Here is a 25153-nt window from a genome sequence, read left to right on the forward strand (position 1 = left end):
ACTTACTCCTCCTGTTCCTCACTCTTCCACTCCTATTCTGTTTCATTTAAACTATGCGGAGGAAATCACCAAAATTACGGGTACCTTCTTGGTGCATAGTATCAGAACATGGCCTTGTGACCTTCAGTCTTACTTTTTGTTGACATTTAGAGGATTATACGATAGCATCTTCTATAAACCACAAAAAGTCTGGTAATCACATCTACTTAAAGCAAATAACCTTTTTCGCACATTCCATGCTGGAATGATATGACACTCCAGAACTCCTCTCAAAAGCAGCCCCTATTTTCTTGAAGAGCTCAGGTTACAGTGCAATCCACTGATTAGTTATGCTTTAGAATATCTGCAACAAAGAGCAGCGGCACAGACTCACGTACACCAGGGCAGATTAGTTACAAAAAATATAAAAACAAACCAAAGGCAACGTGTGAGATGATCTATTTCGTCTTTCCACCCAAGATGGCTACAGAATAAGGGACTGTATTCAGTTAATCTCCATGGAAACACCCAAGCACAGTGTGTATTGATTTCAAGGTGGGAAGATTTGTGCGGCTTTCCATTTTTTGCCTCCTGTCACAATCGAGTTTGAGGATTTGAGAAATAATCCGCCAGATGAGTAAAGAAACAATCAACTTTAATATCTTACAAAAGTTTAACTATGTATTTACTGAGAATTAACAGACTGCCACAATCTAGACGAATTATAATAATAATCTTTATTGTTACAAGTAGGCTTACATAAACACTGCAATGAAGTTACTGTGAAAAGCCCCTAGTCGCCACACTCCGGCGCTTGTTCGAGTACACAGAGGGAGAATTCAGAATGTCCAATTCATCTAACCTGCACATCTTTGGACTGTGGGAGGAAACCGGAGCACCTGGAGGAAACCCACGCACACACGGGGGAGAACGTGCAGACTCCACGCAGACAGTGACCCAAGCGGGGAATCGAACCTGGGACCCTGGCTTTATGAAGCCATGGTACTAACCACTATGCCCTGGCATATATCAGGGCCTTGCAGTTGATATGAAATCTATGAGGATGGACTGCGTGGTGGGGGATTGGGAAAAGAGGAAAAGACCACAAGATCTTGTTGCATGATTTAAACCTTATTACCCAACCTAGCTAGTATGGGTCATGGTTCAGATTTTCAGCGGTTTAGCTCCCAAGCTCTGTAATTCCCTCCTTAAACGTCTTCTTCTCTCTCCTCTCCATTAAGTTGCTTCTTTAAACCTCCGACCAAACTTTGGTTACCTGTCTTAGTATCTCCTTATGTAGCTTGGTATCAAATTTTGTTTGATAATGCTCCTGTGAAGCATCTTGGGATGTCTTGCTACGTTTAAGGTGCTGGATAACCTTGTTACTGCTTCTTACTCATTTCCTGTGTTTCTGGAATCAATAATAGGTGATCATCAATTTTAAATTAGCACTGTGAAAGCAAGGGGTACTCGTAAAGGAATGGTGGAAACAAAGATTGACTCAAGAGAAAGTGGATATAACAACTGAAGCAAAAAGAAGATAGAGCAGATACAATGGGTCGAATGGCTAGCTTCTGTGCCATACATTTCTGCGGTTCTATGGACTACATCTCTCACATTGAAAAGAATAGGAGCATATTCAATTTTCCTTCCGAGTCGTTCAGTGAGGTACCTTTGTAGCTAATTGATCAGAATGAACGATTTTGTAACACATTCCACAAGTGAAAGACTTGTATAAATTCAACACAGCAGTATGCTTAATACCAAAATTTGTGCGTTATGAGCAGGAGATGGAGCTGGCATGCTTTTCCCCCCAGTTTACACATTTGGATTAACAAGTGGGATGTGTGAAAAGGAAAGAGCAAAATAAAGAAGTCCAAATATAAAAGAAGTCTGAAAATCATGACCAAACATGTTGCACTAAGACCATATTTGTGATCATGGACCATAAAAATCAGATGTACAGATTGAACCTCAAACATATTGTAAAGAATGACATTGCATGTTATTCGAGGGCTGAAAAATAGGTGCATATCTTGGCAATCTCAGCCCACATCCTCCAACAAGTGGAGACTCAGTTACACAAATGAAAGCCAGTTAAGACAGAGGTAGCCAGCAGTTTATGTCCTCAACTGAAAGGACCAACTCCTCCTAAAAATCTCCACTAATGGAAAATTTGAAATATTACCGCAATTATCACAACATCAAATCTCCCGTACAATTTATTGGCTGTAGCTTCATGCAGATATTTGAAGACTGCAGAATGTGGGCGGAGTGCAACTGGTGTTTTGAAGCAAAAATTCCAGGTGTGATTCTTACATCGGAATCTTTTTTGTAGACATTACAATTCCCTTAATACTTTACTACATTTATTTATCTTGATTTTTGTTGGCTATGTTCAATAAGCTTCCCCTTAATGGCTGTTTTTTCTCCATTTGCAAAACACTAATTTAACTAAAGGATCAATTTGGGAGTCATAATTGTTGAGAAGGGGAAAATTAAGATTAAAAAAAGAACAAAGTAACATAGGGAGTTCATTAGAAGCAGATGGATGGAGAAATAATGAGACTCAAATTCGCCCATCAGTGGAAAACAAGTATTTTGCATATATGATCAGAGAAAACAATGAGGCTATCGAGGTGGCAACTTCAAAGTGGACAGATAAGAAAATGGACACAGACCTGCCATAAGCCAACTCCACAGGGCGAATAACATCAAAGGGAAAGAAGTAGCATAACTGTGGAGCCCTAACTAAGGAAAAAGAGAGACAGCCAACTTCAGAACTGCATCAAGTTTCAGATACAGTATCCTGAAAGAAGCAGTTATTTTCTACTTTCGCTGAACTTGAAGACTATTTCCCTGACGTGGCCACCTTAACCTCCTTGTGGTAATTATTTGCTGAATTTAGCTCATAAAATTACTTAATATTAGATATTGTTCAGGGGAAAATGGTGCCTCAGAGTTCAGGTAATGTACATTTGGTGACCAAGAGATAGTTGCATGAAAATTGTCTGTATAGTCATCAGTCTACTCAAGTGTCACAGTGTATTATAGTCCTTGCCGTGTATGTTTTTTGTTCTAAGTAAATAAACACTCTTTCTTAATTTTTCAGACGACTGGACTGTTCCTCACTGGGTTGTACACGTTCCTCACATTGTACCAGAAAAATAACACACATACCACTACGAACTGGAATTCCAAGTTACCCCTCAGGCTTTGGGGATACCTTTGCATTAACATCAGCGTGGTTCTTAACATAATACATAATGCAGTCATTCATATAGACATAACTGTAGCACATGCAAATGAATTAGGTTTGTAAACTATTACTTCACCCTTTTTACAAGTTGACTCTCAGCACATTAAGATAATTATTAGTGTTCCAAATCTAAATGATTAGTTAACTGCAGTCTAAAGAAAGATTTAGAAACATGACCTCATGCATTGGAAAGGAAAATTATGAGGGGAAATAGATGAACTTACTAAACAATTGAAACCACATCAAAAAAGACTTTCTTTTTTTTTAAACCTCGTCTTTCAATTAGCAGTTGTACAGAACAATCCACTCATGCATGGGACATAGTAAAGCTTCACCTGTTTGACAGCCTTATGCTCAGCTCATCTCCAAAGAATTTGTTTCAGTTTTTGAGAGGCAATGTAAAAGTTAAATTTTCACCACAACTTAATAGTTGGAACAAAGCAGAAACCGTTTCACATGGATACTAAAACAGCAGCGTTAAAGGAGCAACAAACACTTCCATTTGTATAGCACCTTCAGCATAGTAAGATGCCTCGAGACACTTTACAGGAACAACAGCAAACAAAATTGGACACAGTCATTGGGGAAACCACGGGCAGACAGAGACCGAAGGTGGGGAGACCACGGGCAGACAGAGACAGTGAGCGGGTGGAGGGGGGAGGGGGGGGGGGGAGACCACAGGCAGACAGAGATGGTGGTGGGGGGTGAGGGGAGGGGACGAGAAAAGAGGCCACCAGCAGACAGACAGTGGAGGTGGGGTGAGTGAACCACCAGCAGACCGAGAACACTGGCAGACAATCGTGTATAAAGACATATCTATTCCTATAGTATTTCACGTTATTTGACAACTGGATTTTGTATTGGTTCCTTGATATTCCAGGACAATCCCAATTTAATACTGTTATATGCTTCACCTCCATTACTGTACAGGGCTTTTGTCATCATTTCTGTTATTAGATTTTTAAACATATGCACCCTGGGAATAATAGAAAGGGTGCTGAAAGCTGGTAATGGAATTATGATAGGAAGGGACTTGGCTCCAAGCATCAATATATTATAGTAAGTTGATGGTATCCGTCAGCAAAACACTTGAACCGTCGAGTAGGTTTCACTACTGGGTCAACATTACTCCAACTATCAAATACAAAATCCAAGATAAAAGCAACAAAGATTATCTTGTTTACATCTACAAAAATTACACAGTATTCACTTCAAGGGATTTAGGAATAAAATTTGCCAAACTGCTCTCATTTTTCCCTCAAATTATATACATACTCTCCCCTATTTTTGAAGACATATGTTTAACGTGTGGAATAGGAATGGGCTCTATCAATGGTAATGTTTGGTTGTCCAGTTCAGTAGTGTTTGATAAATCTAGAGAATGTCCCTCCCCCCTCACAATATAGCTCAGGATTCACCATCCACAACAACCCATCGCTGCCACACACATGTAAATTGCAAACATGAGAGATATCATTATCAAGATGGTGATTGTCTCTGAATAGGCAGCAGCACAAAAATCTATAGTTACAAAGCACAGATGGTAGATCAGTGTTGTTTGTGGCTAATTGGAGTTTGCCTACGCTGTGCAAGTTTGACTGATTAAAGCTGACAGGGAGATCATGAAAAAGACACTATAAATCTATGCCATCCAAATTTCTTGCTTTTGGTGGTGGTGGTGGGTGGGTTGGGGGGGGGGGGGGGGGAAGAAGAGGGAGAGGGAGAGAGAGAGAGAGAGAGAGAGATCCAAAGAGCAGCTTAGCCTTAAGTAGGACAGTAACATCATTGCATTATTCCATGAATTACTGTAGTTATAGGCCAGGTCCACTGATAGCCCCCAAATCCCCAAACTGTGGCATTGCCAAGTTAACATCCCCTTTTACAAAGTTATACCACTGCAGTTAATTCCCTAGCATCAAAATGGCAGAAGAGTTCAATCTCTAATCACACAAGCTGCAAATGCCCTCTTCTCTTTGGTCACTTATATATCAGAGCTGCACAGCTGAGGTACCATTTCAAGTTCAGGAGTTGCAGTCAGGGATTTATTTCTATAACTTTACAATCTGTTGAAACAAAAGGGAGTCACATTCATCTGACTGGAAACAAGATGAAAGATCACGTACAGAGATACTTGTTCACTGACAACTCCAATCCTCCTTTGGTTTGTCAGCTAGAGTTTGGGAATGTGCATTTTTGTGGCATTTCCCTATAATGACATCATAAGTTTCTGCAGATATTGGACAGCGATCCAAAAAAAAAAGTTGATAGAGTGGCTTACGCCTCTCATGACTGCTTCAAACACTTCACCTACAAAGAATTTACTTTGTACTGCAAGAGACTGTTACATGGGCCAGGTATGTCCAACTTTGGGTAGCTAAGCATATCAGTAAGGGGGCCGCATAGCATTCCACAGTAATGCAGGCCTCGTATATAAAAAGAGAGAAAGAAGATGCAGTTCACCAGTTAAGGATGAATTTAAAGTCATCTCAAGATGATGATCTCATTTAAATATCATTTATGTTTTTCTTTCCCCCCCCCCCCCCCCCTTACATTTCCCACAACACACAATTCTCTTCTATTTATAAGTAGATAGTATGGACGCCTGCTACAATGTGGGTCTTTTTTAAATATAAATTTAGAGTACCCAATTTTTTTTCCAATTAAGGTGCAATTTAGATGTGGCCAATCCACCTAATCTTCACATTGTGGGGGTGAAACCCACGCAGACATGTGCAAACTCCACAGATAGTGGCCTGGGGCCAGGATCGAACCCGGGTCCTCAGCGCTGTAGGCAACAGTGCTGACCACTGCGCTGCCATGCCATCCTACAATATGAGTCTAACCGGCTATTGGGAGTCATGTTCATGTGGTCTGAAGGTGGTTGGCTTCCTTCGATCTTTCTGTTGCATGGCATAGAGCTCAGTCTATGCCTCTCATAAATGTGGCTGGGATCTAAAGAGTTCAGGAGTGCAAGTCTCACTGCTGAAAATCTGTGTCCAAACTAGGTTGTCAACTTTCTTCTCTCTCTGACTCAAACTGGAAAGAAGGTGGTATTGCAGGAATAGGCCAGCATTTGAAGTTTGCACTGATGATGGAATGGAAATAAAAACTTTAAACATGTGAGGCGAAATTCTCCGGAAACGGCGCGATGTCCGCCGACTGGCGCCCAAAACGGCACAAATCAGACGGGCATCGCGTCACCCCAAAGGTGCGGAATGCTCCGCATCTTTGGGGGCCGAGCCCCAACCTTGAGGGGCTAGGTCGGCGCCGGACGAATTTCCGCCCCACCAGCTGGCGGAAAAGGCCTTTGGTGTCCTGCCAGCTGGCGCGGAAATGACATCTCTGGGCGGCGTATGCGCGGGAGCGTTAGCGGCCGCTGACAGCTTCCCACGCATGCGCAGTGGAGGGAGTCTCTTCTGCCTCCGCCATGGTGGAGACCGTGGCGGAAGGGAAAGAGTGCCCCCACGGCACAGGCCCGCCCGCGGATCGGTGGGCCCCGATCGCGGGCCAGGCCACCGTGGGGGCACCCCCGGGGCCAGATCGCCGCGCGCCCCCCCCACCCCCCCCAAGGACCCCGGAGCCCGCCCGCGCCGCCTTGTCCCACCGGTAAGGTAGGTGGTTTAATTTACGCCGGCGGGACAGGCATTTTAGCGGCGGGACTTCGGCCCATCCGGGCCGGAGAATCGTGCGGGGAGGCCCGCCAACCGGCCCAATTGCCGCCCCCGCCGAATCTCCAGTGCCGGAGACTTCGGCAACCGGCGGGGGCGGGATGCATGCCAGCCCCCGGCGATTCTCCGACCCGGCGGGGTGGGTCGGAGAATCTCGCCCGTGATGTCTTAAACTTAATGATGTGTTCGACAACATAATAAATTGGAAAGCTCTTTGGGTTTGCATTGTATAATGCTTTAAGATATTTTCCACAATGCAGAATGATGGCAGTACAGTTCAACTTAGCTTAATACGGTTTTGCCAATTTTATCCAAACCTTTCTAACAAGGCAACTAGAGTAGCAGCAACTGTAGCAAGTAGCAAAATGGCAGGTAGAGCAAACAACCACTGCTCTGTCAGCAAATATTTTAAATCAGTGTAGTTTATGAAATTTTGTTGAGTGTTTTCACATTTAAGCTGGCATCAGTGATCATGCATAAAACCAAAGCAGATTTGCATTTTTCTGCCTTATTTTACAGAAGATCCAATTTCTGCAGTTCAAAGAAAAATAAAGTCCCGCTATTTTTGCATGCAAAATTGACTTGAGAAACCTATTGACTTCCCATTATACTGCAACCTGCACCCTTTCCTCAGTTACAATAAACAATGTTAGTAATTGAAGCATATCTTTGAAAACCTAATTGTCAGAATTGCCACTAAGATGCAAGCGCAAGTTGAGCGTCTGACCATGTGCACAATACAACCTCCTACTGTTACCTTTATTGCATTGCGCATCTCTGTCCTTCCTCAGCTCATCTGTTGATGAAACCCATGTCCATGCTTGTTACTTAAATATTCAAAAGTCGCCCTGACTTGTCTCCCATTACTCAAAGTTCAACTCATTCAAAGTTGTTAACCGTGTTGTAATCTGAAGGGCCCTGTTTACCCAGCACCTTTGTTCTCATTGATCTACATTGCACAGTCTTCAATTGAAATTTTTTTTATATTCAAAATTAATTTTTTCAGCCTTATGCTTGTTCACTTCTATAGCCACCTCCAGGCACATAACCCAGCACTACTCCTCTGACACTAGTCACTTGTGCATCTTTCCTACTCCACAGCCACTCGAAGAGTTAATTTGCAGCCAAATAAAAAAAACCTCACAATCGGGGAAAAAACCTGCCACACCCTCCTGTGGCACAAAACCTGCCATTGAGACTAGAGAATGAATGAGCATAGACTGCGTTCGGTTTTTAACAGAGGATGGATGAAGGAACAGAATGAGACTTAGGCTCAAAACAGCCAACTGAATTGCTCAAATATACACAGTTACAAAGCAAACAGTATTGATAATCTTTCCAGTATACAAGGTATTAGTACCTAGTCCACCATTTAAGACTCCATACCAACAACGTTCCATCCCTGTAAACTGGCCCACACCACCAATAATCAGAAAATTCCATTATAGCCATTCCCTATAAATAACACTATTCAATATCAATGAATAAAAGCTACTCAAGATATGCACAAGATTGAAACATTGGGTAAAAGTTTTTCCGTGAGCCAGGTTGTAAAGCATTATTCTTGGCAGAGGTCATACAATTTAAGACCAGTTCTTTGTTGGCTCAGATGAATGTGGTTTTAAAAACCAAAATTTATATTTTGCAGGTGGCCATTCTCACTCAATTGGTTTGCAATTTGAATCTAGTACAAACCATGGGGACGAAGAGCACAGAGCGATGTGCTCCCTTCAAATCTTAACTCTTTATAAAGCTCATGTCTTCCCAAGGCTTCCAGCATTCGCCTTTTGAAAAAATAAACAGAGTATAATCAAAGACGAATCAAAGTACAAACATGAAGAAAAAGCGGGAGGCCAGAATGTTTCACAACATTTTATATTTGTATAGTGCCTTTAACATAATGAAATGCCACAAGGTGTTTCACAGAAACACTTTAAATCAAAGTATGCTCTGAGCGACAAAGGGATATGTTAAATAACCAAAGGTGTGGTCAAGAGGCAAGTTTCTTCCAACAAAGGTCAATAACGTAAGTTAGGAAGCATTTTAAACACCATCTTATTTAAAATAAATTTAGAGTACCCAATTCATTATTTCCAATTAAGGGGCAATTTAGCGTGGCTAATCCACCTACCCTGCACATCTTTGGGATATGGGGGCGAAACCCACTCAGACACGGGGAGGATGTGCAAACTTTACACGGACAGTGACCTAGGGCTGGGATCGAACCTGGGACCTCAGCGCCATGAGACTGCAGTGCTGCCCCTATCTTGATCTTTTGCACATCACAAACATTTTTGGTCTTAATGCAAACCTTCCCCTCCCCCACCAGGCCAACCGTCACTTGTTCACAAGTTTTGCTTTCACTGAGCACCGACCTTTATTCTCCCATTAACACATTCTGATATCTTACTTACACTATGCAACTTACTAGCACCTATGCCTGTCATTAACGCTTCCTCGGTATCATGACCTAGACATCTTTGTTGCAATTTTTCCTAGCTCCCACCAATCACGTACTTTCTACTCCGTTCCAGCGCTCCAACCTGTTATACAGTATATAATTCAACACATTTCTCCTTCTATTTAGCTCTAAAGTAGCAGTATTGGTGCAAAACATTAACTATTATTTTCTCTTTCCACAGATCCTGCCAGACCTGCTGATTTTCTCCAGCATTTTCTATTCAAAGAACTAAGAAGAACACAACACTGCAACAGGCCCCTCGGCCCTCCAAGCCTGTACAGATCATGATACCACCTTTGCCAAAACCCTCAGCACTTCCTTGTGCTGTATCCCTCTATACCCATCCTATCCAGGTGTTTGTCAAGATGCCTTTTGAATGCCGACAACGCGTTCTAGGCACTCACCACCCTCCGCATAAAAAACCTGCCTCGTACATCTCCTCTAAACTTTGCCCCACGCACCTTAAACCTTGCACCCTGGTGACTGACCCCTCCACCTTGGGAAAGAGTGCCTGCCCATCCACTCTATCCATGCCTCTCAATCCTGTAGACCTCAGGTCACCATTCAACCTCCGTCTTTCTAATGATTCCAGCATCTGCAATATTGTACTTTCAACAAAGAGGAAGAGTAGGTCATTCAGCCCTTCTTGCCTACCTTGCCATTTAATGAGATCATGGCTAATCTTCTACTTCAACACCATTTTCCTGCACTATCCCCATATCCCTTGATGTTTTTAATATGTAGAAATCTATTGATCTCAGTCTTGAACATGATCAACGACTAAGCCTTAGCCCTCTGGGGCAAGAGAATTCCACAGGTTCGCCACCGTCAAAGTGAAGAAGAAATTCCTCCTCTTAGACCATAAGACATAGAAGCCGAAATAGACCACTCGGCCCATCAAATCTGCTCCGCTATTCAATCATGGCTGATAATTTTCTCATCCCCATTCGCTTGCCTTCTCTCCATAACCCCTGATTCCCTTATTAATCAAGAACCTATCTATCTATCTCTGTCTTAAAGACACTCAGTGATTTCTTCTCAGTCCTAAATGGCTGCCCCTTATTCTGATCTGTGACGCGAGTTCTAAAAATATAAAGGTAAATGGTAAAGTTGCCATAGTCCCAGATGACCATAGGCTGCTTTCCCCTTTGAGGGGAAGAGCTGATTGGTGGTGATTTAACCTGAGGGTCACCACACCTTAGGCAAAGGACAAGGTTGAGAAGGCGGGGCCTTCATGAATTTCCCTACAATTGACATTAAGCTAACCATTTACTCATTTCCTCCTTTTTTAAATCGTGGGGTTACATTTGCTACCTTCCAATCAGCAGGAACCATTCCAGAATTTTTAGAATTTTGGATAACCACCAAGGCATCTATTATTTCTACACCCACCTCTTTCAACACTCTGGCATATGGGTCATCAGGTCCAGGGGATTTATCCATTTTAAGTCCCATTAATTTCTCGAGCAGTATTTTTGCACTAATGTTAATATTTTGTAGTTCTTCATTTACACTAATCCCTTGATTCTCCAATATTTCTGGGAGGGTTTTTAATATTTTCCTTTGTGAAGAAAGATAAAGTATTTTTGTTTCACTGCTATTAACTTACCCCCTCTTATAAATTGTCCTGACTCCATTTATTTGTTTTTGCTAATCTTTTCTTTCTTGCATACATATTGAAGCTTTTGTAGACATTGTTATTGTTTCTCGCTACTTTACCTGCGTATTCCATTTTCGCTTTCTTAATCCTTTCCTTGGTCCTCCTTCACAAAATTCTAAAATGCTACCAACTCCTCAGGCTTACGTTTTTTGGCAACTTTATATGCTCATTCTCTTCCTTTGCCCAATACAAACCTGGATTGCTTTTCTTAGCCATGTTTGGAACACTTTCCTTGGCTAGGTTTTGCGCATTAATGACTTTTCATTATAAACTGTGGCTTAGTCCTTTAAATGCTAGCCATTGCCTGTCTACCAAAACAGAATGAGCAGAATTGAACACTATTCCACATGCCTCCCTTGCTATGTTTGTAAATCTTCCCCTCAAAACCACTTGAAGTCATACAAACCTTTTTGGAGCCATGAGTTTAAAGTTCAACCCCAATGAGGTTTGCAAAGCCAGATGTAATTCATAAGTTGTCATAACCAAACATCGAGAGAGATCCGATGCAGATTCTAGCTTCAATTGTTTATGAAGCTTATGGACAACCCTAAACCACATCCGCACAAACCAAGCCAGGTGCAGATACTTGGAGAATTCGAAAATTAAAAATACTCCAGTGTGCGACTGCCATCACCCAAAACAAAACCATGGAACATAAAACGACTCGATGCCCAATTCCCAAATACAAAGGGCTCATATTCTTGATGCAATTATCTGGCTTAACGAGCTGACTATAAAGTTGTGCATGTTGCTCAACATCAATATCAGCTATAAGAAAGATGGGGCATGACCCCTGTAGGATTGCTTTCTTACTCTAACTAAATATCATAGCACACGATTAGTTCTTTCAATTACTGTGCCACAGTTTAGCCATTAAAAGCACTAAATTTACTGTTACTTCCATCCAAGTCCCTTTCGAAGCACATTTACGTTACACAATGAATGGAATAGAATTACTTATGACAAGGCTATTGATTTGACTGAATCATGGTGTTCAGTTCCAGACTGCTAACAGTGAATTTGACAATCAGCTGTAAATCAATGGCTTTGTTTATAATGTTTTATTAACTATTGTACATTACTTCAGATTTCTTGGGATTGAGTTCCAGCTACATTTCACTCTTCAGTTATAGAGCACCTTTAGCTACACCCTCGGCTTCTCCCAACTTCACACATTATCAGCAAATTTAATAAGTTATAAAAGACAATATATACGGTATTATAAAAAAAACACTTATGCTGGACAGAAAATGAAAGAAATGAAATGAAAATTGCTTGTCACGAGTAGACTTCAATTAAGTTACTGTGAAAAGCCCCTAGTCGCCACATTCCGGCGCCTGTTCGGGGAGGCTGATACGAGAATTGAACCGCGCTGCTGGCCTGCCTTGGTCAGCGACGAAACATTCTCAAATGCTGAAACCCGTCTGCATTTAAAAGTACAAAATAAAATAAACATTACAGATATTAAGATGGTAGGCATATACTGTGACTGCACAAACTAATTTCTCTGACCAATTTTTTTTAACGTGTCTTTATATGGAACAACTTGTGCACATACACACAGTTTACATTAATCCATCCAAAGCACTGAATGCAACCCATTAGCTCTAAAGTTACAGTTATTCTTATAATGGAGGAAAATGGAGCCTCACAGAAACAACTCCCATGCCCTTCTTCGAATAGTACCATGGAATTTTTCACATCTCCATGAGAGGGAAGAGCCAGATAATTGCATCAAGAATGTCTCATCTTACAGGTGGCACCTCCGACAGTGCAGTACTCCTTCAGTGCTGCATTGGATTGACGGCCTAAATATTAAGTGTGGGACTTGAACTTTCTAACTCTGAAGAGGAAGTGCTACATACTGAGAAACTGTGGAGGAGTTTGGGCAGGATATGGTTGTGTGTGATATTATGTATTGAAGTTCCTGGAATGTGACTTGAACCCATAGTCTTTTGACTTCGATCAGAGAATGGTCCCACTGAATCAAGCTGACAAACTTTATTTTTCACAATTCAGCTTAGAAATGCAGGAACAAGGCCTAATACCAATTTTATTTTAAAAATCCAAAAATCTAATGGAGACACACTTCATTTGAAGTGGGATCAGCAGCCAGGTTTTGCTCATTTGGTAGGCCATAGGCTTAAACCAGCAAGTCGTGGCTACAGGTTTGAGTGAGCATCAGATATTTCAAGTCTTCTATGATTTGCACCACATTATTCTGCATTGCTTGCTATAATGATCACCCGCTGATTTATTTCATGTTGTCGAAACCCATTTATCTTTTGATGTGATAAAACAAGTTCCACTGCACACACAGCAACAGCATGAAGAACTCTGAATTAAAACTGTTTGTATTCTAGCCAAAGGAAATCCTTTTGAAAATGGAGCTTTTCTTCTGAGGGGTATTACTGTTTATTAATACAGTGCATATTTGGGGCTTATGGACCCATATGAACAAATTCCGCTCTTTCAGCAACACATACCCAGTGACCTGCCATAAAAGCTGGACAGCATGATATCGCACTTGGAAGTTATTGGCATTTTACAATTTATTCTAAACCTCAACATGTTGCCCGGTACAGCTTTTGATTTCTCCTTTTTGCAAAAATATTGTGCCACTCAACCAACCAGAAGACATTGCTTGGGAGAACTCACATTGGATTACTTTCTCAGAAAATCACCACAAGTACCCCAATTGGCCTCTTACAATGCTATAAAATACTGATCTGACACATTGTCTGAGCTTGCATCATGGTTAAGCAATTTTTGTCATTTGATATGAAAGTTCATGATTTGTTTCTGCCTCCTGTTTTGTACTGCTGGCAACTTGTTGATTGTATCTGTAAAACTTGGCATTTTCACCACCATGGAATCGCTCCTAAAAATCCTGCAAATGCACTTGTCCTAATCAATGCAGGATTTGCACTGGAAACTCGGAGGTATTAGCTTTTAGAATCAGACTTCAAGGGGCAATTAACCAATGAAACAATTTTAATAGGAAATGATATATTATCACTGTAATATGCTCATTCATAAAATACATCAGCATTGCACTTTCTTTAAAGATTTTTTTTTAGAGTACCCAATTATTCTTTTTCCAATTAAGGGGCAATTTAGCGTGGCCAATCCACCTATTCAGCACATCTTTGGGTTGTGGGGGTGGAACCCACGCAGACACGGGGAGAATGTGCAAACTCCATTGCGACAGTGACCCAGGGCCGGGATTCGAAACCGGGTCCTCAGTACCATAGACAGCAGTGTTAACCACTGTTCTACCGTGCCGCCCAGCATTGCACTTTCCACCCAAAAATAAAAATGTTTGCATTCAACACAAAGTATTCTTAATCAGGATAATCATCATCATAATAATAATCTTTATAATAACAATAATAATCTTTATTAGTGTCACAAGTAGGCTTACATTAACAGTGCAATGACGTTACTGTGAACATCCCCCAGTTGCCACACTCTGGGGCCTGTTCGGGTACACGGAGGAAGAATTCAAAATGTTCAATTCACCTAACAAGCACGACTTTCAGGAACTGTGGGAGGAAACCAGAGCACCCGGAGAAAACCCATGCAGACACGGGGATATTTACTTCCCTATTGTTACTGACTATCTGATAAAGACGGTCTGCTGTTGATCATATGTCCATGTTATCTTATACCTTCCATTCCTATTTACAAAACATAATTGGTATAACATTAATTGGGTAGTTGTAGGTTTCTTCCCCAATCAACTTCTGAAGTTCAAATATAATTATTATTTAAAAAAAAATAAAAAATTTAGAGTACCCAATTCAGTTTTTACAATTAAGGGGCAATTTAGCGTGGCCAATCCACCTACCCTGCACATCTTTTGGGTTGTGGGGGCGAAACCCACGCAAACACGGGGAGAATGTGCAAACTCCACACGGACAGTGACCCAAAGCCGGGATCGAACCTGGGACCTCGGCGCCGTGAGGCAACAGGGCTAACACACTGCGCCACCGTGCTGCTCTTGAAGTTCAAATATAATAATCTTTATTAGTGTCACAAGTAGGCTTACATTAACACTGCAATGCAGTTACTGAGAAAATATATTAGTCTTAATGATGAGTGTAGATAAATATTGACAAATGGCAATATAGTCATTCCAACCTGTCGACCACACTGTCAAAAGCAGTCAACGCTTATTTTTATTGGAAAATATGTTAACCATCACTTGATATGGTGTGTTTTCAGAGAAAATATTACCATCAGGTCAAAAACTCACTTAAAATAATACACTTGCCACTCCATAGTACACAACAAAAAGCAAACTGCTTAACCCATAATATAGAACACCATCAAAGGTGATATCACCTATGCAGTTCAATTCAAATTTGCTCTCATTGTTTAGGAGCACATCGGACCGGGAACACCAATGTTTGATTTACAGTTCTTCAGCTCACTGCCAATTATCCATCAGTTTGTCTTGGCTGGAACCTGCAATGACGTGGCTACAAGGCTAGGAAGAACAATCTGCATTTGGAACTGACTTAAATTGGTAATTCAGATAGGGTTAAACTTGTATATTTTGTAAACACCATAAGGAGCAGAGCTAAGAAAGCGGAAGCGGAGATCTAGGGCGAAATTCTCCGGAAACGGCGCGATGTCCACCGACTGGCACCCAAAACGGCGCAAATCAGACGGGCATCGCGCCGCCCCAAAGGTGCGGAATGCTTCGCATCTTTGGGGGCCGAGCCCCAACCTTAAGGGGCTAGGTTGGCGCCGGACGAATTTCCGCCCCACCAGCTGGCGGAAAAGGCCTTTGGTGCCCCGCCAGCTGGCGCGGAAATGACATCTCCGGGCGGCGCATGCGCGGGAGCGTCAGCGGCCGCTGACAACTTCCCACGCATGCGCAGTGGAGGGAGTCTCTTCTGCCTCCGCCATGGTGGAGACCGTGGCGGAGGCGGAAGGGAAAGAGTGCCCCCACGGCACAGGCCCGCCCGCGGATCGGTGGGTCCCGATCGCGGGCCAGGCCACCGTGGGGGCACCCCCCGGGGCCAGATCGCCCCGTGCCCCCCCCCCCCCCCCAGGACCCCGGAGCCCGCCCGCGCCACCTTGTCCCGCCGGTAAGGTAGGTGGTTTAATTTACGCCGGCGGGACAGGCCTTTTAGCGGCGGGACTTCGGCCCATCCGGGCCGGAAAATCACACGGGGGGGGCCCGCCAACCGGCGCGACGCGATTCCCGCCCCCGCCGAATCTCCGGTGCCGGAGACTTCAGCAACCGGCAGGGGCGGGATTCACGCCAGCCCCCGGCGATTCTCCGACCCGGCAGAGGGTCGGAGAAACTCGCCCCCAATTTCTGCTGAAACATAATGCAATATTGACATTTTTCCATCCTCTTACTTAACTCTCAATAATTGCAAGCAAAATCTACTTACTCTCTCTCCTTCTCAGAAAGCTTGTCTGTGATGTTGTCCTTGATTGTGGACCTGGAACCCTTCTGGATGATAGGATACCTGAGTGGCATTTGCAGGAAATAGGAAATCATGAGCACCAGATGGGCTGTGTAACCCAAGGCAACAGAAATGCTCCCTTCATCCTTTGCTTTAAAAGAGAGAAAGAAACGGATCAATAGCTAAATAAACATTAACAAATACCATATTGTCAAAAATATAATTAACCAAATGTTTTTCCACTCACTCTTGTCAGGGCAAATTGCCAATGACCATTCAAAAGCCCATTGTATATTAATTTATGTTTAATTGTATGCAGGTGATGGGAATTAACTTGGGATTTGCTGGAGGTCCTATAAAAAATGGACAGGCTAAAATGATGGCTGTTGGATTAGGAGAACAAAGAACATATAGTGCAGAAGGAGGCCATTCGGCCCATCGAGTCTGCACCGACCCACTTAAGCCCTCACTTCCATCCTATCCCCGTAACCCAATAACCCCTCCTAACCTTTTTGGTCACTAAGGGCAATTTAGCATAGCCAATCCACCTAACCTGCATGTCTTTGGACTGTGGGAGGAAACAGGAGCACCCGGAGGAAACCCATGCAGACACGGGGAAAACGTGCAGACTCCGCACAGTGACCCAGCGGGGAATCGAACCTGGGACCCTGGCGCTGTGAAGCCATAGTGCTATTCACTGCTTGAAATGTGTAATTCTGTAAATAAATAAGTACATGTAAAGGTTGGTTCTAGTTCTGTCGTTCACCAACTTGACCTTCGAGACTAGAACAACAAAAGAAAGAAAGTTTGATTACTTGCATTGATACCTTCAGAGCAAGTTGCCTGGAAACTTTCTTACTTCCAGAACAATACTTACACCATCAAGAAAAAGCAGCGATGCGATCAGCTATAAAATCTGGGATTTGGTGGGTGCAGGGAGAGGTGGGTTGGTGGTGGATTGCAATGGGATAAGAAAGAGGTCACAAGCAGCAGAGGGATCACAGCTGTTTACTCCAGCTTCCTTATACTAAATTTGATACAAGGCAGCTGTTACAAACCGTACCTCCAATAACCATTCTTAAATCAAGAACTACACAATGCCTGGAAAATACCAGGTTTCAAAGGGTGAGCTACATTCAATCCATCATTTATTTTACACCATTCCTTACTGATAAACCTGAACTGTGGATGGTTTATTGAAATATTACATAGCATTGTATCTTATTAACAGCAACAAGATGATGATCTGTGTTTTTATATTATTGGATGAGGAGGAATGCTGGACCGAACACCAATAGAAGCCCCGAACCGTCAAATTGTGCAATGGGAATTTTGGATATCGGCTTCAATTTCTGCCACTGGCAAAGAACATTAATGCATCAAACAAATGGCACCTCTGACAATGGAGCATTCCCTCATACTTCACTGGAGTGCCGATTTAGAGAAACCGTGCACTCAAATATTGGACAGTGATTTGAGCCATTTATGACATGAACCTATTATTCTTAACCCCTAGGCAAGTGCTGACCTCCAAGATGAGCTCACATAAGCAATAACTGGAAAAGTACAGCCCATATGGAAGTAATTCACACAAAAAGACAAGACGCTTTACTATTTTATTTATTAAGCATATGCATAGTCAGCAAGCCAACCAATAGCCTTGTTGATGGCTTTCTGGAGCTCTTTAAATCCGCCTTCAGACACTCCTCGACAAGGAGTCATGGTTTGGACTGGGCCACAGCTGCAGCCTGGATGGTGTTGGTGTTGGGTGTTGGCACAGTCCTTGACCAGTCTAGAAACATCTAAAAGGGCAAACACTGTCACTATGGGAGGTCAAAACCAGGTGGACGAGCAGTGGAGTCTGCAATGAAAGAGTGAATTCTGGTGTATACTTTGTCCAACCAATTCTCTTGCCATAGGTTCTCAACTGTTACGCCTTGGCATGGTGGATTGAATCATATGGGTGGTGTGAGGGAAGATGCACTGTTGGTGGGTTGAGGTCATTGAATAAGGGCAGAATTGGGTTTTTGGGCTATAAATAGGTGATTCAGGTACCAGGTTGGATTGGATTGGATTGGATTTGTTTATTGTCACGTGTACCGAGGTACAGTGAAAAGTATTTTTCTGCGAGCAGCTCAACAGATCATTAAGTACATGAGAAGAAAAGGGAATAAAAGAAAATACATAATAGGGCAACACAACATATACAATGTAACTATATAAGCACTGGCATTGGATGACGCATACAGGGTGTAGTGTTAATGAGGTCAGTCCATAAGAGGGTCATTTAGGAGTCTGGTGGCAGTGGGGAAGAAGCTGTTTTTGAGTCTGTTCGTGCATGTTCTCAGACTTCTGTATCTCCTGCCCGATGGAAGAAGTTGGAAGAGTGAGTAAGCCGGGTGGGAGGGATCTTTGATTATACTGCCCGCTTTCCCCAGGCAGCGGGAGGTGTAGATGGAGTCAATGGATGGGAGGCAGGTTCGTGTGATGGACTGGGCGGTGTTCACGACTGAAGTTTCTTGCGGTCCTGGGCCGAGCAGTTGCCATACCAGGCTGTGATGCAGCCCGATAGGATGCATGTCATAACTGCAGTAGAATTATTAATCACAACTTGACATGGTTCTGCAGTGGAAAACCAGAAATTAACCTTTTTCTTGTTTAAAAAAGCAAGCAGCTTTTAGCAGCATTGTAGTTCTTCTACAATAAAACCCACTTAGTAGGTTATGAAAAAGCAAAATACTGCAGATGCTGCAAATCTGGTATAAAAACAGAAAATGCTGGAAATACTCAACATATCAGGCAGCATCTGTGTGGGTGAATCATAGAATTTACAGTGCAGAAGGTCGTCATTCGACCCATTGAGTCTGCAGCGGCTCTTGGAAAGAGCACCCTACTTAAGCCCATGCCTCCACACTATCCCCATTACCCAGGAACCCCACCTCATCGTTTTTGGACACGAAGGGCAGTTTATCATGGCCAATCCATCTAACCTGCACAACTTTGGACTGTGGTAGGAAACCTGAGCACCCGGAGGAACCCACGCAGACACGGGGAGAACGTACAGACTCCGCACAGACAGTGACCAAAGCTGGGAATCAAACCTGGGACCCTGGAGCTGTGAAGCAACTGTGCTAACCACCTTGCTACCGTGCCCCCCCCCCCCCCCCCCCCCTTGTGTGTGTGTGGTGGGGGGGGGGGGGGGGGAGAAAGAGAGATTGAGATTGAGAGAAATGATTCTACTCTTAATTTTTGCTTCAACATTCCCATTAAGAAATTCAATTTGCATACAATACCATCCAGTTTCAAATAGGACTTTATACATTTTATAAATCCTTTACGACATCAGTTGAGTAACAAGCATATACAGTCAAACCTCCTCCACCTGGATAGATTTGTGACAAGCTTTAATATGTTGGTGGATACCTCACAAGGTTGGTATACAACTGCAATATCGGAGTAATGGCCTCCTGGGGTATGTAACTATAGTTACATCTTTTTCCAAATGACCAACAGCTTTTGCTTGGAAAGGAATAGGGACTAACAAGTAACTCCTGCAGTTACTGGAAATCATTCAAACGATAACAACACTGACTCACAGAAACAATTCAGTAGATATAATCACGTGCTGCCTAATCTGGCCATCTCGAGCTTGCTCAAAACCTGTGGTACATTTTTTGTTGCGGTGATCTAGTTTACTTGGGAGCTTCAGAAGGTATTTGAAAAGTTCAACATTTCTGGTTAGTATAACTTTTAAAAAAATATATATTTTATTGAAAATTTTTTCTAAACAACATTTTTCCCTCTTACAAAACAAACGGAACGATAACAAAATAGAAATTTTTAACAATACACAAGTAACAAAACCCCATTATCTATTGACCTATACTAAACTAAACCCCCCCCCCCCTTCCCCCTGGGTTGCTGCTGCTGGTCATCTGTCTTCCCTCTAACGTTCCCTTAGGTAGTCGAGAAATGGCTGCCACCGCCTGGTGAACCCTTGAGCCGATCCTCTCAGGGCGAACTTTATCTGCTCCAGTTTAATAAACCCCGCCATATCATTTACCCAGGCCTCCAGTCCGGGGGGTTTCGCCTCCTTCCACATGAGTAGGATCCTGCGCCGGGCTACTAGGGACGCAAAGGCCACGACATCGGCCTCTTTCGCCTCCTGCACTCCCGGCTCTTCCGCAACTCCAAATAGAGCTAACCCTAAGCTTGGTTTGACCCGGGCATTCACCACCTGCGAGATCACTCCCGTCACTCCCTTCCACTATCCTTCCAGTGCCGGGCACGCCCAAAACATATGTGCGTGGTTTGCCGGGCTCCCGCCACACCTCCCACATCTGTTCTCCACTCCAAAGAACCTGCTCAATCTTGCCCCCGTTATGTGTGCTCTATATAGCACCTTAAATTGAATCAGGATAAGCCTGGCGCATGAGGAAGAGGAGTTTACCCTGCTTAGGGCATCAGCCCACATACCCTCTTCTTTCTCCTCCCCTAGTTCTTCTTCCCACTTTCCCTTTAGTTCTCCCACCGACTCCTCCCCCACGTCCCTCATCTCTCTGTAAATCTCTGACACCTTGCCCTCTCCGACCCACACCGCTGAAAGCACCCTGTCCTGTATCCCGTGTCGGGAGCAACGGAAATTCCCTCACCTGTTGTCTAGTAAACGCCCTCACCTGCATATATCTCAAGAAATTTCCCCGGGGTAACTTATACTTTTCCTCCAATGCTCCCAAGCTCGCAAAAGTCCCATCTAAGAATAAATCTCCCACCTTCCTAAGTCCCAACTGGTACCAGCTCTGAAATCCTCCATCCATTCTTCCTGGGGCGAGGCTATGGTTGTTCCTGATAGGGGACCCCACCAGGGCTCCCCGCATCCCTCTCTGTCGCCTCCACTGTCCCCATATGTTCAGTGTTGCCGCCACCACCGGGTTCGTGGTATACTTTTTAGGTGAGAGCGGTAGCGGTGCCGTCACCAGCGCCTCTAAACTCGTCCCTTTACAGGACTTTCTTTCCAGTCTTTTCCACGCCGCTCCCTCACCCTCCATCATCCATCTACGTATCATTGCCACATTGGCGGCCCAATAATAATCTCCCAAGTTCGGTAGTGCCAGTCCTCCTCTATGCCTACTACGCTGAAGGAACCCCCTCCTTACTCTCGGAACTTTCCCTGCCCACACAAAGCTCGTGATGCTCCTATCTATTTTATTAAAAAAGGTCCTGGTGATTAATATAGGGAGACATTGAAATACAAATAAGAACCTCGGGAGGACCATCATCTTAATTGCTTGCACCCTGCCCGCCAGCGATAAAGGCTGCATGTCCCACCTCTTGAAGTCCTCCTCCATTTGTTCTACCAGCCGTGTCAAATTAAGTCAGTGCAAGGTTCCCCAGCTCCTAGCGATCTGAATCCCCAGGTATCGGAAGTTTCTTTCCACTTTCCTTAGCGGTAAGCCTTCTATCTCTCTACTCTGGTCCCCTGGATGTATCACAAATAATTCACTCTTCCCCATGTTTAGCCTATACCCCGAGAATTCCCCGAACCTCCTCAAAATTTGCATAATCTCTATCATCCCCCCCGCTGGGTCCGACACGTATAACAATAGGTCATCCGCGTATAACGAGACTCGATGTTCTTCTCCCCCTCTAATCACCCCTCTCCATTTCCTAGAGTCTCTCAACGCCATGGCCAGAGGTTCAATTGCCAACGCAAACAACAATGGAGACAGCGGGCATCCCTGTCTTGTTCCCCTATATAATCGGAAATACTCCGATCTATGTCGACCTGTAATTACGCTTGCCGTTGGTGCCCCATAAAGAAGTCTAACCCAGCGAATAAACCCGTTCCCAAACCCAAACCTCCTTAACACTTCCCATAAATACTCCCACTCCACCCTATCAAATGCCTTCTCTGCGTCCATTGCCGCCACTATCTCTGCCTCCCCCTCCACTGGGGGCATCATTATCACCCCTAATAGTCATCGCACGTTAACATTCAGTTGTCTCCCTTTTACGAACCCTGTCTGGTCTTCGTGCACCACCCCCGGGACACAGTCCTCTATCCTCGATGCCAGTACCTTTGCCAGCAACTTGGCGTCCATGTTCAATAGTGAAATAGGTCTATAGGACCCGCACTGCAACGGATCTTTGTCTCTCTTCAAAATTAGCGATATCGTCGCCTCCGACATCGTCGGGGGTAGAGTCCCCCTTCCCTGGCCTCGTTGAACGTCCTCGCCATCAACGGGGCCAACAAGTCCACATATTTACTGTAGAATTCCACCGGGAACCCATCCGGCCCCGGAGCCTTCCCTGCTTGCATGCTTCCCAGTCCCTTAATAACCTCGTCCACCTCAATCGGCGCCCCCAGGCCTGCCACCTCCTGCTCCTCCACTTTCGGGAACCTCAATTGGTCCAGGAACTGCCGCATCCCCTCCTCTCCCTCTGGGGATTGAGACCTATACAGTTCCTCATAAAATGTCTTAAACACCTCATTTATCTTTCCTGGCCTTTGCTCAGTGTCTCCCCTTTCATCCCTAATTCCTCCTATCTCCCTCGCTGCTGCCCTCTTTTGCAGTTGGTGCGCCAACAGGCGACTAGCCTTTTCCCCATATTCGTACCACCTCCCCTGTGCCTTCCTCCACAGTACCTCCGCCTTTCTGGTGGTCAGAAGGTCAAACTCGGTCTGGAGTCGTCTCCTCTCCCTGTACAGCTCCTCCTCCGGGGTCTCTGCAAATTCCCTGTCCACCCTTAAAATTTCCCCCAGTAATCTATCCCTTTCCTTGGCCTCTGTTTTCCTTTTGTGGGCCCCAATAGAGATCAGCTCTCCTCTGACCACCGCTTTTAGTGCTTCCCAGACCACTCCCACAGGGACCTCGCCGTCGTCATTGGTATCTCTCAATACACCCCCTCACTCTTGCACACACTCCCTCATCCGCCATCAGTCCCACATCTAATCGCCAGAGTGTTCTCTGCTCCCTGTCCTCTCCTACTTCCAGGTCCACCCAATGTGGGGCATGATCCGAAACCGCTATGGCTGAGTACTCAGCTTCTTCCACCCTAGAGATCAACGACCTTCCCAAAACAAAAAAATCTATCCGGGAGCACACTTCATGGACATGGGAGAAGGAGGAATACTCCCTAGCCCTAGGTCTCAGAAATCGCCATGGATCCACTCCCCCCATTTGGTCCATAAACCCCTTAAGTACCTTGGCCGCTGCCGGCCTTCTTCCGGTCCTTGAGCTGGATCTATCTAGCCCCGGGTCCAGCACCATATTGAAGTCCCCTCCTAAAATCAAATTTCCTGCCTCCAGGTCCGGTATACGCCCCAGCATCCGTCTCATGAATCCCGCATCCGTCTCATGAATCCCGCATCGTCCCAATTTGGGGTATACACATTAACCAACACGACCTCCATTCCCTCCAGCCTACCACTCACCATTACATATCTACCTCCGCTATCTGCTACGATGTTCTTTGCTTCAAATGCTACCCGTTTCCCCACCAAAATGGCCACCCCTCTGTTCTTTGCATCCAGTCCTGAGTGGAACACCTGTCCCACCCATCCTTTCCTTAGCCTAACTTGGTCTGCCACCTTTAGGTGCGTCTCTTGGAGCATAGCCACGTCTGCCCTTAGTCCTTTCAAATGCGCGAGCGCTCGGGCCCTTTTTATCAGTCCATTCAGGCCTCTCACATTCCACGTGATCAGCCTCACTAGGGGGCTACCTGCCCCCTCCCGTGTCGACTAGCCATTACCTTCTCTAGGCCAGTCCCATATCCCGCCTCCGCGCTCCCACTCGCTCCCCCAGCGTCGCACACCGTCCCCGACCACCCACTCTTTAGCCATTCCCTTTTGGATTTCCGCAGCAGCAACCCAGTTGTCCGAACCCCCCCCCCCCCCCCCGTCCCCCCGCTAGATCCCTATCTAGCTTGATTGCACCCCCCATATCACTTCCGTAAGTCAGCTGACTTCAACTGACCCCGGCTACTCCTGCTCACTCCTCGACCCCCCCGGTGTGAGGGAACTCCCATCCGCCTTGCACCTGTTTTCCCGCCTTATTCTTTCTGGCGCGGGAACATCCCTTTACCTGATCCGCCTCTTCTGGCGCAGCTCCCTTTCCCCTCCCCCTCCCCATTCTCCGACTATGTCCCGTCTTTCCCCCCTCACCGGCGCCTACATTTCCCCAGTGTCTCCCCCCTTCCCTGTTTACTTCTCGATTAACTTTCACCATAACATTAACAAAAACAATAACAATAACAATTCCCTGCAGCATCAGTCCCTCAGTTCCAGTCCAGTTTCTCTTCTTTAATAAAGGTCCATGCTTCCTCCGCCGTCTCAAAGTAATAGTGTCTCTCCTGATACGTGACCCATAGTCTTGCCGGCTGCAGCATCCCAAACTTCACCTTTTTGTGCAAAACCTCTTTGGCTCGGTTGAAGCTCGCCCTCCTTCTCGCCACCTCCGCACTCCAATCCTGGTATATCCGTACCACCGCATTCTCCCATCTGCTACTCCGCACCTTTTTAGCCCATCTCAGGACCTCTTCTCTGTCCTTAAGGCGGTAGAATCGCACGATTATCGCCCTCGGTGGTTCTCCCGCTTTTGGTCTTCTCGCCGGGATCCGACCTGCCCACTCCACCTCCATGGGGCCCGCATGGGCCTCAGCACCCATCAGTGAGCTCAGCATCTTACTTGCGTACGCTCC

The 25153-nt window shown here is 44.7% G+C and overlaps 1 protein-coding gene across 1 annotated transcript in view; it reads right to left on the reverse strand.

The window, feature by feature from the left end:
* uvrag (UV radiation resistance associated gene) overlaps nt 1–25153 on the reverse strand; it is a 403204-nt gene that overhangs the window by 109775 nt on the left and 268276 nt on the right. Inside the window, exon 12 of the mRNA XM_072477416.1 lies at nt 16439–16604. Within this exon, the coding sequence (XP_072333517.1) occupies nt 16439–16604 (166 nt within the window). The remainder of the gene's footprint in view (nt 1–16438; nt 16605–25153) is intronic.

This window comes from Scyliorhinus torazame, chromosome 15 (genome assembly GCF_047496885.1).
Source record: "Scyliorhinus torazame isolate Kashiwa2021f chromosome 15, sScyTor2.1, whole genome shotgun sequence".
Lineage (NCBI taxonomy): Eukaryota > Metazoa > Chordata > Chondrichthyes > Carcharhiniformes > Scyliorhinidae > Scyliorhinus > Scyliorhinus torazame.